This window comes from Bubalus kerabau, chromosome 8 (genome assembly GCF_029407905.1).
Source record: "Bubalus kerabau isolate K-KA32 ecotype Philippines breed swamp buffalo chromosome 8, PCC_UOA_SB_1v2, whole genome shotgun sequence".
Classification (NCBI taxonomy): domain Eukaryota; kingdom Metazoa; phylum Chordata; class Mammalia; order Artiodactyla; family Bovidae; genus Bubalus; species Bubalus kerabau.
Genome location: NC_073631.1, coordinates 118557730 through 118574908, shown reverse-complemented (window position 1 = coordinate 118574908; position 17179 = coordinate 118557730). Strand labels below are relative to the sequence as shown.

The 17179-nt window shown below is 45.1% G+C and overlaps 2 protein-coding genes across 6 annotated transcripts in view; one reads left to right on the top strand and one right to left on the bottom strand.

Moving 5' to 3' along the window:
- Window positions 1-17179, bottom strand: part of ACTR3B (actin related protein 3B) — a 73320-nt gene that overhangs the window by 23268 nt on the left and 32873 nt on the right. For 4 of the 5 annotated variants that reach the window (XM_055591341.1, XM_055591346.1, XM_055591342.1 and 1 more), the window contains 4 exons: window positions 15657-15781; window positions 14854-14964; window positions 2996-3091; window positions 1996-2103 (listed from right to left, as the gene is read on the bottom strand). In XM_055591341.1, coding sequence (XP_055447316.1) covers window positions 1996-2103; window positions 2996-3091; window positions 14854-14964; window positions 15657-15781 — 440 coding nt within the window. Of the gene's footprint in view, window positions 1-1995; window positions 2104-2995; window positions 3092-3750; window positions 4053-14853; window positions 14965-15656; window positions 15782-17179 lie in introns of those variants that run through there. The other variant, XM_055591345.1, reaches the window with a different exon arrangement.
- The window catches only part of XRCC2 (X-ray repair cross complementing 2), a 120079-nt gene continuing 112860 nt past the window's right edge, over window positions 9961-17179 (top strand). The window contains exon 1 of the mRNA XM_055591347.1: window positions 9961-9965. The gene's annotated coding sequence lies outside the window, so the exon portion shown is untranslated. The remainder of the gene's footprint in view (window positions 9966-17179) is intronic.

Genomic DNA, 17179 nt, shown 5'->3' with positions numbered 1-17179 from the left:
ACTATTTTTTTCACAGAATATTTAACCATACACTAGGGATAAACCAATATGCAAAATATAAATTTAGGATTACACTGTACAGTCAGAATACAAAATCAGACACAGAATATTCTAATTCTGCTTAAAATATATGCACGTGTGTTTAAGAGCTTAGAAAGATATATAACCAAAAGCATAATGCAGTCCTCTGAGTGGGTACTACAGGTCTTTTTTTTTTTCCTTCTCTATCTGTCCAAATTTTGTTCAACAAATGTAATTTTTATAATCAGGAAAATACTGGAAATAAGAAAGAGATAAAAAGCTGAACAACAGCTTTCTCTGTGGGCCTGAATACCATGTAGAAGTTTTCTTTTCTTCTCCTCAACCAGATGCCAGAGGGAGGCAAAAAGCAGGGCGCCGTCCAGACCCAGGTCTGCCCTGTCTCTGAGGGCATGACCTCAGCGCGGAGGCCGGCCCTCAGAGGTAACCTCGAGGGTCTCCAACACTGGTCATGGCCCTCAAGAGTGGGGAGGGCTCAGGGCCCAGCGGAGGGTGCTCTGCCGGCACGGAAAAGGCTCTGCCCCGTCTCTCCTCACCCCCCCGGGGCTCAGGGCACACTGGCAGGGGGGCAGGCGGGAGGAATGTGGCTGTATCCTCCTGACTGTGGACTGTGGACTGTGGACTGTGGACACAGGAAACTTGCCCCACAGTGAACACTGGCCTTCCAGGAATTAAAGCTTTCGCATATTAGTATATCACTTCTCAAATGCCTGAAATGAAATGGTGACTATTTTTTCAATTAAAGTAAATGAATTGCTTTTAAAAAAAAACACCCAGTTTGTACTTTTAAAAGACACACACACGCACCAATATATGTAAAAAACACACTTGCAGTATCCATTGATAACTAGTAACAGGGTTGAATCTGAGTCTGGAGGAGGAAGATGAGGAATCAGAGCGGGTCTGACTGTCCACTGTGCGCCCTCTGCAGGCAGCTTCAATTCATCTTTAAAATTTTAGAGCAAACCAAATAATGTGCTTCCCTGGTGGCTCAGCTGGTAAAGAATACGCCTGCAATGCGAGAGACCTGGGCTCGATCCCTGGGTTGGGAAGATCCCCCTTGGAGAAGGGAACAGATACCCACTCCAGTATTCTGGCCTGGAGAATCCTATGGACTGTATAGTCCACGGGGTCAACAGTTGGACACGACTGAGTGACTTTCAAATTTCAAATAATTAATTTAAATAATCCACTGGACTGAAAGAAAAAACAGATAGTGTTCTATTGAAGCCTGAATTAAGAAATCACTTCTCTAACACTTTGAAATTTAAAACCAAAAACTGACATTGCAGAGTATTCTGCAGGCCAAAACGAACAATCATCCCTTGAAAGTGAAAATCAGTCATGTCCAACTCTGCAACTCTATGGACTATAGCTCCTCTGTCTGTGGGATTCTCCAAGCAAGAATACTGGAGTGCGGTGCCATTCTATTCCCCAGGGAATCTTTCCAACCCAGGGATCGAACCTCGGTCTCCTGCATTGCAGGCAGATTCTTTACCATCTGAGCCACCAGGGCATCTCCCTTTCTTGGCTCTTAAATAAGAAGCAAGAAGTGATTCCTCTAAAGCAGGAGCTGGGTCAAGCTACCCACCTCTTGTGACACAGCAAAGAGGTCATCCTGAGCTACCGATACCCAAGCGGACAGCTCAGAACGTGAGCCAGGAAGACCCCCTGGTGATGTTCCTCAGGGTCACGCGGAGCCCAGGAGACCCCAAACCACTGCTGACATTCTGACTGCAGGAACCTCCCACTGCAGATCCCAAACTGCCAGCACCACAGACACTGGGGCTGTCTTCTTTCTCACACTCCTGGGTGTAAAACTCCTGCTAATTTGCTGAGTACAGCCATGTCCTCTAAAGTGGTGTCTTAACTCCAGAAGGGTGTTTTCCCTTCGTCTCTTCCCTCACCTCTGATCAGGTGAGGCCCACAGAGTGAAGCCCTGAAGATGCCGCTTACCACTGGGATGGCGTGGGTGACCCCGTCCCCGCTGTCGATGACGATCCCCGTTAACGTGCGTTCGCCCACCTGGCGCGATGTCCACGAGGCGGCCAAAGCCAGCACTGCCTGCACGGGAGACACGGAGACCGTGAGCCTTCGGGGAGACTCTTCCCAAGGCCTTCTCCTGAGGGTTCTCAGGTTCAGTCAAGCCTTCTCTTACTCAACAAGTCTGAGTAACTTCTTCCCTTCCCCACCCTCCATCTTCCCTCAAGAATTCAAATCCCAGTCCATTGGGGGACTAACATGCAAATTCTGTAGGCTTCACCTGAGGAGTCAAGCTTTCCACATAATAAACCAGAGTCTTGCAAAGAAAAGCTGATAAGAACCACCAGAGGTCGTGGCATTTGCTATCTCCCAGATTAATTTTCTATGTAACTCCTCCTCCTCCTTTTTCTTAGAAGTGAAGGACCAGAGTATGCAGAAAATATTTTGGGAGATACTTTTTAAAAATTTATTCCCAAAAATCTCAGTTCCTTTACATAGAGTAGCAGATAAATAACAACAACCAAAACCAACAAAAACCCCACATTCAGAACAATTAGCTTCTATAAGCTCATGGAGCCCAAAACCCAAAGGGGGGACCCTCTAGAGAGTTTTGTTCTGTTTTTCAACACATTCTATAGCATCTTTTCTTTTTTATGATCAGAAGGGAAAGAAGCCAAAAAAGAACCATTGTCTCAAGCTTGTCACCCAAATACCTTAGATGCTCATGTATGTGAAAAGACAAAAGCTGGACAGCTCCATACCAGCAGTAAACACACAGATCACAGAACATGTTCGTACAGCATTTGAGTTCAAACCCAAATACTGTGTGTGTGTGTGTGTGTGTGTGTGTGTGTGTGGAGGGTGCAGAAAAGGAAGAACACACAGCAGTCTCACAACAGGGGCCTTTAGGATCACCTTCCACTATGAGACAGCCAAGAATATTTAAGAATCATAAAAATCACTCTGCTTTTACCTGAACTGCAATGTAGAGTCCTGGGACATTAAACGATTCAAACATAATTTCTGCGAGATACTCTCGATTTTCTGGTGTATTCAGTGGCGGTTCTGTCTGTAAGAAAACATTCACTGTATGTAGCGTTCACTCAAATTTCATGTCACTACAACAGAATCGTAAAAAAGTTACCCTAAAAGCATGATAACTAGGCTGCTGTACCATTTCCTAATTTCACAGGTAGGGCACACTCAGGGAGTACTCTAAAGAAATCAGTACTTTAAGAAACGGTCTTACAGCTCCTAATGTCTTAGGAGCTTTGACACAGCAGAGCAAAGACCCTCTCTAAACACTTCTGCTCTTACTAGCCACCCCCAAAACAAGAACCAGACACAGAAAAGGAAACTCTACCTTCGATAATGCAACACCCACACACCCTGAAGCTGAGGAGACCTGCGGCGAGCTGCCAAGGGCAGTAACACCCCCCGCCCCCCGGGACAAGAGAGGACACCAAGAAGGGGAAGGACCAGTGACTCCAGATGGCAGGCCAGCCATGCGGGTCTCCGAGAAGAGCTGAAGCAGGGCATCCCCGCGTGGAACAAGACCAGTCTGAGCAGAGAAGAGCTGAGAAGCCTCCCTCCCTGAGCCCCAGCTGCTGTGAGAGCACAGGCCACAAGGTCAGATGAGCCAACTTTGCCATCAGCTGCGAGGCAGAAAGACCCACGCAGAAGCAGCTTTGCCCAGACCCTCTTCACCCGCGCCCGGCCCAAACTCACACGCAGAGCTGTCCAGAAGAACTCCCTTCATTCGAAGATGAGGAAAAAACTCAAAGAAACCAGCCAAAGGCCGTATAAAAACACCACAAGAGAAAGGGAGGGAAGACAGAAAAGTAACAGGAAAAACAAATGGCAGACCAGAAAACACTGACCCAGAAAAACAGAAAAAGACGAATCAGGTGAAAATCATGGTAAAGACATTTCAGAAAATTCAAATATCTGTTTTAAAATAACTACCATTATCAAAGAGGAGGAAGTAAACAGGATTACAGAAAAAGAATAAATAAACCTGCTTTTTGTCATTCAGCAGTATGTTGTGAACACTTTTCCATGTCAATAAATATGGATATACATCATATATTTAAGCTGCAAAAAAAAAGAAAGAAAAAATAAATAAATAAAAATTCTCTGGGCCTTTGGGCAAAAAATTCCACGTTACCCTTTGTTATAGACTGAGCTGTGTCTCCCAGAATTCCTACGTTGAAGCCCCAACCCTTGTGTGAACGCATCTGGAGAGGAAGCCTCTAGGGAGGGAAGAGGGGTACGCGAGGTCATGAGGGAGCCCTAATTCCACAGGATTAATGTCTTTGCAAGAAAAGGAAGGCAGACCGGACAGCTGTCTTTCACACCTGCATAGAGGGAAGACCGTGGAGGACACGGAGAGGTCAGGGAGAACGGTCTCACCAGACACCAGCCCTGATGGCACCTGACTACAGACCTGAAGCCTCCAGAACTCTGAGAGAACACTGTGGGATTTTAGCACGCTTAGTCTTGGCAGCCCCTTCATGGATCACACATCTGTCATGGCGAAGGGGCTTGCATAACTCAGTGAAGTGATGAGCCATGCCCGGCAGGGCGACCCAAGATGGATGGGTCATGGTGGAGAGTTCTGACAAAACGTGGTTCATTGGATGAGAAAATGGCAACCTACTCCAGTATTCCTGCCAGGAGAACCTCATGAATAGTACAAAAAGGCAAAAAGATATGGCATCAGAAGATGGACCCCCCCAGGTCGAAAGGTGTCCAATATGCTACTGGGGAAGAACGGAGAAATAGCTCCAGATACCTTGGCCACCTGATGAGAAAAGCTGACTCAGTGGAAAAGACCCTGATGCTGGGAAAGCTTGAGGGCAAGAGGAAAAGGGGAAGACAGAGGATGAGATGGTTGGATGGCATCACCAACTCTGTGGACATGAGTTTAAGCAAACTCCAGGAGATAGTGAAGGACAGGGAAGCCTGGCGAGCTGCAGTCCATGAGGCCGCAAAGAGTCAGACACGACTTAGCAACTGAACAACAACAAATGTTCGAGCACACAGAACAACCCTTAAAGCACAGAAAGTACAGCCGGTCTCAGCCATCAACACACACAGGTGTGTACCACTGGGTCACTTACAGGGTCCTCAGGGCAGGAAGGTGTGGCCACATTGCTAACCAGTTGTGTTGTAAAAACAAATCTTCCCTGGTGGCTCAGTTGGTAAAGAATCTGCCTGCAATGCGGGAGACCTGGGTTCGATCCCTGGGTTGGGAAAATCCCCTGGGGCAGGGAAAGGTTCCAGTATTCTGGCCTGGAGAGTTCCATGGACTGTATAGTCCATGGGGTCGCAAAGAGTCGGACACAACTGAGTGACTTCCCCTTTTCACTTTTAAACATATAAGAACCTGGGAGAATCTCATTCCTATGAAGCTTTCCTGAATTAACTATTAGGAGATAAGCTTTAGCCAGACAATCAAAATGCAGAGAGTACAGCCAATGACTCACAGTGAGCAATTAATCCATATAAGATGTAGAAATAAAGATTTTTCTTTTCTGAGAATTATAGCCATAGAACAGAATGTAAACACTGTAAATTAAATCAGCAGAACCAGTATTAAGTTGAGAGGTATACGTGGAAAGGAGGAAAGAATAAAAAGACATTGATAACCTTGTATCATGGAATCAAAAAATAATTGTTTTATTGACAGAGTACCACATATATTAGTATACATAATGTTATAGATGTAAATATTAGAATGTTTAGTGAAAGTGTTAGTCGTGTCCAACTCTTTGCAACCCCATGGACTACAGCCAGGCTCCTCCATCTGTGGAATTCTCCAGGCAGGAATACTGGAGTGGGTAACCATTCCCTTCTCCAGGGGATCTTCCTGACCCAGGGATCGAACCCGGGTCTCCTGTACTGCAGGCAATTCTTTACCCTCTGAGCCACCAGGGAAGCCCAGTGTTTAGTAACAATCAGTCCAAAGCAGGTGACAGAGGAAAGGAAGAGAAGGTAAGAAAAATGTGGAAGTGTAACAACCTAGTCACTAAGCGCAGGGGGAAGCAGTCACCCCTACAAATACAAGTAAATACGCAAAAGTATAGCTACATTAAAAAAAGTTTTAAATACTGAGTCTTGGGACCAAAAAAGGGAAATACCAGAAAAATTCAAATCTGGATTGTGGATGAGTTAGCAGCATCGCATCAATGTTGATTTTCTAGTTTTGATAATTACATTGCGGTTATGAAAGATGTTAACAGAGGGAGCTGGAGGAAGAGTATATGGAAGTAATCTGTCAAGATTTTTTTTAACTTTCAAGTCTAACATTCTTTCAGAATATTTTAAACTGTACAAATAAAACTAAAACAATTTTTAAAAATTACTGAATTCTCAGGAAGAACTCACCCAATAAAAATCAAAGAGAAAAATCAAACCTGAGTTTTCAAACATGAACACACAAACAAAACACATAAAAACCAGACACCATAGCGGGCAGCAAAACAGCGGAGCCGAGGCCACACCAGCCCGCCCAGGAGGAGAGCTCTGTGGTCCACGCCCCGCCTTCGATGTTCCTAAGTTTGGAAACTGACTTCCTCTCTCTCTGCACAATTAGTGCTGACCTCACAGAGGCCTAAACCCGGGCAGCACCTGGCATGTGGTGAGTTACTGTTACCAAAAGCATCAGCAAGGAGCAGTGAGAAACACGCCTGCTAGCGACAGTGTCTCTCGGCTAAGACCAGGAAACAAAATCGCATTACCCTGTCCAGGCAAAAAAAACAAAAAGTGCCTCAGAGGGGCGCTGTTTCTAAGATCGGAAAAAACCTAAATGCCCATCACTAGAAACTGACGCAACAAATGACCCCACGTCCATAAACACAACCTTCCGCAGCGATTAAAAAGCATGGGCTCTATGGGTGCTGACACAAAACACTCCCTCGAATAAGCTGTTAAGTGAATACTCCTTAATGTTCTTCTGTGTCAACAACTTCAAAAAAAAAAAACAAAAGAAGGTGTGCAGTGGAGAGGAATGGGAGCTGCTTTAAGGGCAGAGGGTCAGACTGTGAGATGGAACATTCCAGAAACCTGTCACAGCACAGGGTGAACACAGGCAACACCAATGGACTAAACACGAACATACGGTTAAAGGGGTACATTTCACACAATGCTTTTCATCACGATTGAGTCTAAAATAAAATTTAAACCCGAGATGGACAGCAGTGTGTGTATCTCGTCACCACGGCACAAACAAGCGCATGTGCAGTGCCCACGCCTGCGCACGAAGCCCTCTGCGTGAGACCCAGGAAAGGCGGGGTCGTCTCAGGAACGTGTCCTCTCAGGACGCAAACCGGGAGGCAGCGCGGAGCCGAGAGGAGACCCACGGACCGGAAGTCCTCTGCACCTGCTGACTCCGTGCTGTGCGCTATCTCTTCAAACAGGTCAGCTGGCTGTCGATGGGGGGCTTGGGTTCAGACTCCTGTCTAGCAACTAAGGCAAAGCTCAAACACAGTGCCCCAAGCAAGTTTTAATTACTGTAATTAGAATGAATATATTCCCCGGATGGGAGAGAGAACGCAATCTTAAGGAAGAAATAATAGAGGCATCAAAAGCAGACTGTAAATAAGGGATCTAAAAGTCACCCAACAACATGTAACTTATTTTAACGTGCCAGCCTCAAGGTGTTGCGATTAAACCTGTTACTTCCTTAAAAAAAAATAAACCCAGTGCATGGTCAGCACAGCGTCAGGGCTGCTATTCTAGATCTCTTTCATGTAAAGCACATGAGTAACAGCTGCAGGTTTCAACAGTGCCGGCTACCAAATGTCTCCTTAAAGTGCTTCCTATCAACCTGACACGGAGAAGGCAATGGCACCCCACTCCAGTACTCTTGCTTGGAAAATCCCATGGATGGAGGAGCCTGTTAGGCTGCAATCCATGGGGTCGCTAAGAGTCGGACACGACTGAGCAACCTCCCTTTCACTTTTCACTTTCATGCATTGGAGAAGGAAATGGCAACCCACTCCAGTGTTCTTGCCTGGAGAATCCCCGAGACGGAGGAGCCTGGTGGGCTGCCGTCTATGGGGTCAAACAGAGTCGGACACGACTGAAGTGACTTAGCATAGCATAGCATATCAACCTGAAAAACAAAGGCTGTTGGTGGGGTTAAATAACTGGGTAAATACGTGCAAACGCTGAGTGGGGGAGGGGCAGGGCACACAGCAGGCGCTGGGCAAATGTCAGCTATACTGTCGATAAGCTAACTCATGCCAGAAGAAATTATATAGATTAACCACAGAGAGCTACAAAATCTTTTCTCACCTTGAAGAGGAATGCAAGCACCTTAGTAAGTACACTTGATAAACAAAGCATTTAAACTAAGGAGAGGGGAAAAAAGGATCAGGAGAAGACAAAAACAGCATGGAAAGCGTGCGTGCTAACAGGGAGTGTTTCTCGTCTCCCAGCCAAGAGCTGCCTGTTTGGTGTGAAGCAAAAACTGAGCCTATGGAAGACGTTCCCAGCAAGAAAACAGATGAAGCCAGGCTCCTGGATTCTTCCTATGTTTGAGCTCAGTGTCAACTGGTGCTCCAAATAAATTCCAGACGGATGAAAATTACGTGTCAACATCAAAGGAAAATAGGCTTGCTACATAAAAATTCACAGGTATATAAGCTCAAAACATAATGTGCAAAGGGGGGAAAAATGATAAAAAACAAGTATGTGCTCTTGACAAAAGGTTGCTACCTATTATACGTAAGAGTTCACAGTATAAACAAAATGTGGTACATACATACAACAAGAATATTTATCGGCCCTAAAAAGATGGAAATTCTGATACGCTACAATGTGGCTGAACCCTGAAGACATTATACTAAGTGAAGCATGCCAGTCACGAAAGGGCCAATACTGTTCAAGTCTGCTTGTGTGCGGGCCTGGAGCAGATGCAGTCACAGAGATACAAGGAGGATTGGGGAGCAGGGGGAGGGGAAAGGGGGGACTTATTCTTTACGGGGTCAGAGTGCCAGGCTGGAAGATGAACCAGCCCTGGAGGTGGACGGTGGTAACAGCTACACAACAATGTGAATGTATCCCATTCACCAAACCGGACGTCCAAAAATGGTTAAAATGGTCAATTTTACGGTATGTACGTTTTACCACAAAAGAAACTTTTGTTGTTCAGTCTATCAGTCATATCCGAATCTTTGCGACTCCATGAACTGCAAGTCAGGCTTCCCTGTCCTTCACTATCTCCTGGAGTTTGCTCAAACTCATGTCCACTGAGTCGGTGATGCCATCAACCATCTCATCCTCTGTCGTCCCATTCTCCTCTTGCCTTCGAGCTTTCCCAGCATCAGTCTTTTCCAATGAGTTGCATCACGTGGCCAAAGTATTAGAGCTTCGGCTTCAGCATCAGTCCTTCCAATGAATAATCAGGGTTGATTTCCTTTAGGATGGACTGGTTGGATCTCCTTGCACTTCAAGAGACTCTCAAGAGTCTTCTCCAACACTACAGTTCAGAAGCATCAATTCTTCAGTGTTCAGCCTTATGTTCCCCCCCTCACATCTATACATGACTACTGGGAAAACCAGAGCTTTGATTACACGGACCTTTGTCAGCAAAATATGCTCTCTAGGTTTGTCATAGCTTTTCTTCCAAGGAGCAAGCATCTTTTAATTTCATGGCTGCAGTCACCATCCACAGTGATTGTGGAACTCAAGAAATAAAATCTGTTACTGTTTCCCCTTTTTCCCCATTTATTATTCGTCATGAAGTAATAGACCAGATGCCAAAATCTTTCTTCCCTGGTGGCTCAGACAGTAAAGAATCACCTGCAGTGCAGGAGACCGGGGTTCAATCCCTGGGTTGGGCAGATCCCCGAAGAAGGGAATGGCTACCCACTCCGGTACTCTCTTGCCTGGAGAATCGCACGGACGGAGGAGCCTGGTGGGTTGGTACATGGGGGTCACAAAGAGTTGGACGCGACTGGGCGACTAACACATTAAAAAAAATCTTCTAGGTTAAAAAAAAAGTTCATAGAAATCACAGCTATACAAAAAGCAATATAACACTGAAACGCAAAAACACAGCACAGGACATGAACAGGCAATTCACAAAACAGGACAGACAACTAACATACGAAAAAAGGTTTAAGGTTCAAGTTATTAAAAATGCGAATTAATGTCAGATAATCAAAAATATTAATCCAATTCCGACAAGAGTTCAAATAATGTGGTCTCTTGTACACTGAAGATTTCAGTATGAAATGGTACACTAAAGATTCAAACTTATTAATACTTCTGGACCCCAAAATCATATTCATACAGAACTTTTATATCTTTAACATAACAAGTATTCTAAATATAGAAAAAACTATGCAAAGATTACTTCATATTACTTCTTATAAAACCAAGAAATTGGAAGTGAAAATAAACAACTAAAAATAGTGGAAGTGCTAAAGAGACAGGCAGTATTCACTGGATAGAGGATGATATAGCCACTAAAATGAGGATTATGAAAACCTCTCCCCTCATGGGGGGAGAGGGATGGAAAACATAATATTGATGCAAAAACATATAAAAACACAGTGAAAAGATTAAGTGAAGATACGCTAAATATTAAAATGTATGTTAATGGCACAGGGGTGTGAAAAGTCCCACAGATATCTTCCAAATTTTCTAATTCACACTTACAGTCCTATACTAAAAAATCTTTACAAATGTTGTGAAATCTGGGGTTACAGCTTGCGTGCAAAGTTCCACAGAATTGCCCAGTACAGCTGTCTGATGTATCTATCCAGACGGAGAGACTCACAGAGGCAGGGCGGCGAGCAGAGCTGGGGAAGTGGCCTGCTGGCTCCCAGCACAGGCGACCTCGCCACACCCGGCCAGAGTGTTAAGATGCTGAATGGGATCTTGTCTTGCCACTGTCTTCATGCCCACAGTCACGTCATTACGGCAGGCAATGCGAGTTCCCTACCCAGCACCCAGTCTCCCTTCTGCTTTAATGACGGACCACTGATCGACCATGGGCCCACAGGAAAAGCATTTCCCAGACTTCCTTCTGGACAGGGACAGCTAAGTGACTAAGTTCTGGCCAACAAGAAGCTAAGGCTGGTGGATGTGGCTTCTAGGAGAGCTCCTTACAAGGCTGAAGGGAGACGCAAGTAGTAGACCGCCTTCTGCTGCTCTTAACACCTTCCTGGAATGCAGAGGTTGTGCCTGGAGCTGCAGCAGCCAATCTGTGCTCATAGGGTAACCTTTGAATGGAAGCTATGTGCTAAACAGACCTCCAGGGACACAAAGAAGCTGCCCTGCTTACTACAAATGTGTTTAAGAAAAAGAGAACCCTTAACTTGCTTAAACCACTGCATTTTACACTTTAATTACTTGCTACCAAACAATTCACCATCTGGGAAGAATTTACCTTAAAATCTGTATACTTCCATTTAAGGGAATGTTTTCAATATAATTAGGTTCTCCTGGTTCCCAAATTAAATTCAGCATTATTAAGAGCAAATTCTCATGGGTTCTGAGAACCATAATCATAAATCTATTTTTTCTCAATCCTCCACTTCCTTTGTGTCCCGCTCATAACTGTTCCTTTAGGACACCAATCTAAATGAAGCTTTCCCAAACCATTATTTAGTATGAGATTTAAACTAGAGATATCGAATTCTTATTTTTTTAATACTGAAACACGATTAAAACGTCACATGAACACAAGTTACACACACATTTTTATTTATTAACAATGGTGCCACATCATCTGGCATTAACTCAAAATGAACAAATGAATCAGAACCTCAAAACCAATCCACACATCTGGGTGAAGACAGCAAACTGAACACGTGGGCCTAATATTGCTCCACCCCCAAGACTCTCTGTAACTGCAGCGAAGTAACCTTTTTAAAAGTGTAAATCCTCAAGGCGGGGAGAACAGGAGAGGAGATGACAAGGCGCTGGAAGCTGGAAAGCACGTGGTCAGGGGTGGGACCACGCGAACCCAGGGCCGTCCACCTCCACTCCAGCCGGCGACCACCACACTGGACACAGTGGGTCCACATCACTCTCAAGAGTCAGGAAGGGACCCACCACGGAGGGTCAGGACACACGGTCACGGGCAGTGTGAGGGACGAGAAAGCGGGTACAGCATCGCTTCTGGGTGTGTATGTGAGGTGTCTCAGGGACAGATGAGCAGTCAGGACCGAGTAGAGAGAAAGGCCCTCACCCACATGGGCAGGCATCACCCAGGCCACTGAGGACCCCGTGGCAGAAACACACAAAGGAAGGGCGGTTCTCTCTGAGCCGGCACGTCCATCTTTCCTGCTGCTCCTGGTTCTCGGGCATGCATGCTGCTTGCTCCTCCTCCTTGACTCATATTCAAAAAGTCTGCAAATCTCTCCAAGACAACTCAATTCCCACTCAAGAGCGCCCCAAGGTTCTAACACAAGCGATTCTGTTTTGAGCTCTGGGCAAATCAGTGTTGGGAAAAGGGCAGGACTCCCATTTGCTATCTGCTCAATCCACATGACCGAGAGGAGCTGAGTCTCTGAAACGTCTTGAAATACATGAGCCACGATGAGATCATTCTCATGCTATCCAGGCATCTGGTCACCGCAGCCATAAAGAATAATCTGCAGGATGACTGAGGACCTTTAATTTAACCCCATTGGCTTCTCTTATCCCAAGAAGCCTTCATCTGATGCCAGAGTTTCATAAATGTCTCCAGCTGACTTTCAGACTTGACCATACATCTCTCTACACCAGCTTCACCCCCCGGAACTTCCCCATTAACAGAGGACTGCGGGGATGAACCTGAAAGACATGTACCTCTTGTTACCGCCTCGGTCACACTGTGCAATGAAATGATCTGGAAAGTCCAAAGCACAATACGTGGAACACAGGATTTTCTGACCTTTAAAAAACTGGATTATTTTTGAGGGTTCATTGTAGGTACTCATTTTTGGCCAATGAACTTTTCCATGTTCATATGAAACACGCCCCATTTCTTTCAAGAACGTGGTTTATCTTGTGCGTGTGTGTGTGCTCAGCTGTGCCCGACTCCTTGTGACCCCATGGACCACAGCCCACCAGGCTCCTCTGTTCATGGCATTTCCCAGGCAAGAATACTGGAGTGGGTTGCCAGGTTGCCATTTTCTTCTCCAGGGGATCCTGACTCTGGGATCGACCTCACATGTCCTGTGTCTCCTCACTGGCGGGCGGGTTCTTTACCACTAGCGCTTGCCAGGCTAATGCAGGCTCAAGCAGAAAAAAATTTCTTGGAGGAAACGTTGCCTGTGGGCTGTGTCCTAGTGGTGTGCATCTGCCCCACAGGCTGAGAGCAGGCATCCCCTGAGTGGAGGGAGAAGAAAGCTCTGGCAGGGAAGCTGGGGCAGACAAAAGGAAGCTGCTGGGTGGCACCTCCCCTAAAGTCCTGTCCAGCAGGTAGGTAGTTACGTGATGTGCAAGAGAAGGGGAAACACCAAATGTGACAGGTGAGAATCTGTGATTTGCTCTGGCTCTAAAGATAAAGCCACTCAGACACACCGTCAGCTTCCTGGCTCCAATTGTTTTACATAAACCACAGTAGATGCACTAGAGAGAAAATACACGTGGCCAGTAAAACACGGTACTCACCCTCGAAAATTTCAGTTGTGGTGACATAGCCAGAACAAAAGATCCGAGCCCCTTCAAGGACTCGCTCGAATAGATTTAAATACACAGATTCCATGGACCACTGCAATAGTCTTTGTAGTTAACATATTTTAAGGCAGATAATTCTAAAGAACACTCCATATTTAACATTAGAGAGAACTACATAATTGGACCAGGGACCATTTGAGAATGTACTTAAATGGAAAAAATCCAAAGCTAAATTATGTAGGTTTTAATGTGCAATTTATGTTGCGTGCAATTTCTCTCCATAACGCAAGTGTTTTCTATGTGCAATTAATTTTAACTTAAAAAGAACATTTCATGGAAGGGAACATGTGATGTTGAGGAGAACAACTGGGAAAGATTCCATAATGAGAGGTTTCTTTTCATTTCTCTGTCATGTTTTACCTTGTTTGAACAAGATCAATTAAGTACCACACTATCAGGGCCCATAATTCAGCTCAATTTTATTTCAGAGTAAGATTTAAATCCTGGCAAAGTAACATCTTGACTCAGTTTCCTCCGCTATAAGAAGCAAAATCAGAGTCGTACGCTTACTTCAGGAGGACATCTGAGTACACAGCTGGCTTCCCACCCAAATCCATTCCTCCCCCATTTTCGGTGTCTCCGGAGGCCCGTTTACAGACCTGCCCTCCTGGGGCCAGGTGTCTGACGTGGTCCCCCCGTCAGCCCCAGGGAGAATCTTGGTTACCCACACCTGTGAAGGTCACTGCACTCCCCTTGCAAGGGACCAGGTTAGGCATGGATGGATGGCGCAAATCTACCAGGAAGGTTTCTGGGAAGGGGTTCTTAATTCTTAGGAAGCACTTCTACGTCTGAAAGCCAACACACCAAGAGGTGGTACAGGAACTCGGGCCGCCGTCCCAGCCGGAGGGCAACCAACACGAGAGGCCGAACTAGTGCCTAGGCTGGCCGTCGCCTCCCGTCTCTGAGCTGCTGAAATAACCAGCCCTGGAGCAGCCTGACTCTGGCCTTCCCATTTTGTGAGACAATAAGCCCCTTTTGGTTCTAGACATTTTTGCTGAGCCTTCTGTCATTTACCCAAAAAGTACCTCGATTCATACAAACAGCTTCAGCAGGAATTTAAAGCTCCCCAGGGAAGAATGAAACTTGGACTTAAAATCTAAGCAACTTGGAATTTACGGGGATATATTCTTGTTAGTTCCAGTCACTCACCATTAAAAAATAATGATCCTCAGGTTCAGCTCGAAGATACTTAAAAATCACTTGTTCCATGAACCTTTCCATCAGATCCCAGTCTTCAATTATTCCATGTCTTATTGGCCACTAGAGCAAGAGAAACCAAACCACGTTCATATCAGTAAGAGCAACAGTTTAACAACCACACTGGCCCAGGAGAGATGGAAGAGACCCAGTTATTAGAGAAAATAGGGCCTTTGCATGGAGAGAATGTGAACTTACATAAAGAAGTAACAGGCATTTCACCAGAAAGATTGTATTAGATTATTGCTTATATTCTACTCCAGCCATTTCTAAGCACAAAGAATTGTCTTAACAATGGGATAGGTAACAGATGGGAAAGTACAGCTAACCTACCACACCATTTGATCTGTGGAGTTTGTAGGGTTTTTAGAACAAATGTCTAGTTAAATAATTTTAGTGCTGCTTTTTCAACTGATCAATCTACAACTTTTCCACATCTGGCTGGGTATTTAGTCCACCTGCAATATCCCATGGGGGCAGACCTTGCTTCCCACATGGTCCAGCATCCCAGGTCAGTTCTGCATCCCAAGGCTGTGTGAGTTCACCTGCTCTCCCACATCAAAAACACCCGAGTCAAACCAACAACAACAAAAACCTCTTTTCCAACAGAAGAATTAAAATGCACTCTGCCGTTCACAGGCACCGTCTCCACACAAAGCACCCCTCTGCATCACCTGTCCTGCTGCCCTTTCCTGGCTGTGCTCTTACAGGGGGGGTTACCCTGGTGGCATCTGTGCGCTCACAGAGGGGTTTACCTTGGTGGCATACGTGGGTTTATCTATGGCTTCGTCCCCTATGAAGAAGTCCAGGTCATCAACTCCCCTCAGTACTCTCCTCTGAGCTTGGTCGACCACCTTCGCCGACTCTCTGATGGCGATACCTGAAGGAAAACAACACAAAGCATCCATCACCACACACACTCATTCCAACCATCTAGAAAGGATAACATAGTCCCTATAGATGTATAAGCAAAATTTCAACGTTAGGGTTTTATTTGGGGTCAAGCGTGCTCACAGAAAAGACTATTAATGAGGAGTACATAAAGTAATACAGAAACAAGCTGTTAGGTCCCAGTATTATTTTCAGCAAGGCACAAAGAAACTTAGCTAGTCTATTTTCAAAGCTGACAAAAGCTGTATTACTAAATTTCTTAGTTTCATCTGATAAAAAAAATCCCTCAAGATAGTAAATGAAATGCCCATGGAGTATCAAATAGGTGCCAAAATTTAAAATATAGAAAGAGACAAAATTTAAAATATTTTAAGGAGTAAACTGAAAAATGACTATATGCTCTCAAGTCATATTCATAAAGCTCTATGTCAGATTTAAAATACATTTTTAGTATTGTTACAAAAAAACCTGACTTCTCATTAAAAGAAAAACCAAGAGTTTGCTAATATCTGACAAAAGAAAAGTAAAATAATCAAACAACTGTATTATGTAAAAATATTAATGACTTTTTGGAAAAATTTTAATAAGAGCTTAACCTTGATATTTAGAAATATACTTAATAGTAAATAATCATATAAAACTTAACTCCAGAATTTAACATCTAATGTGGAAAGCCTTACAAAGATTCAATTTTCCATTTCAGTTCCTAGCCCCTGGTTACATTCTGAATTCCTATAAACTCTTCTTCATCAACTTTATTCCAAAACAAATTAGTAAACACATACAGTTATTTTTAAAGGTAGACTATCTGAAATTCCCAATTTATTTACAAATGAAGAACAGCAACAAAGCTATGGGAGTGAATTTTAATCCTTTTCCTCAGAAAGGCATCTTCAAGTAACAGCCTCAAAAGCAGAAAGAAAAGAAGACAGAAGTCACTCTGCCCGCCTCCTTTTCTCACCCCAACCCACTGCACACTGAGCCTCGAAGCTTTCAAGTTATGAAGGGTGGCACGCATCTGAAGGACCAGAATTTCCTGCAGGACACGCTGGGGACTGAGCCAGAGAAGGCATTCGGCTGAGAAGCAGTGAGCCTGTCGGGGCCGCGAGGCTGAGAAAGGGGCCAGAAGAGTCCGGAGGGCCAACGCGTACGAAGGCGCCTGCAGAAACAAGCACAGCCCACCTGTGGACACGCCGCCATCCCGGCACCGCGGCACCTCAGAGGGCCCGCGAGCGCCCTGCCGGAGACCGCGGAGCTCCTGACCGCGTGGCGGCGCCGGCGGCAAACTTAACCAGAACCTAGAATCCCACCCCAAGTCAGCGTCAGAGACTGCAGACACACAAAGGCACAAAGACTCTTCCATTCATGACGCCATGGGCAATCACTC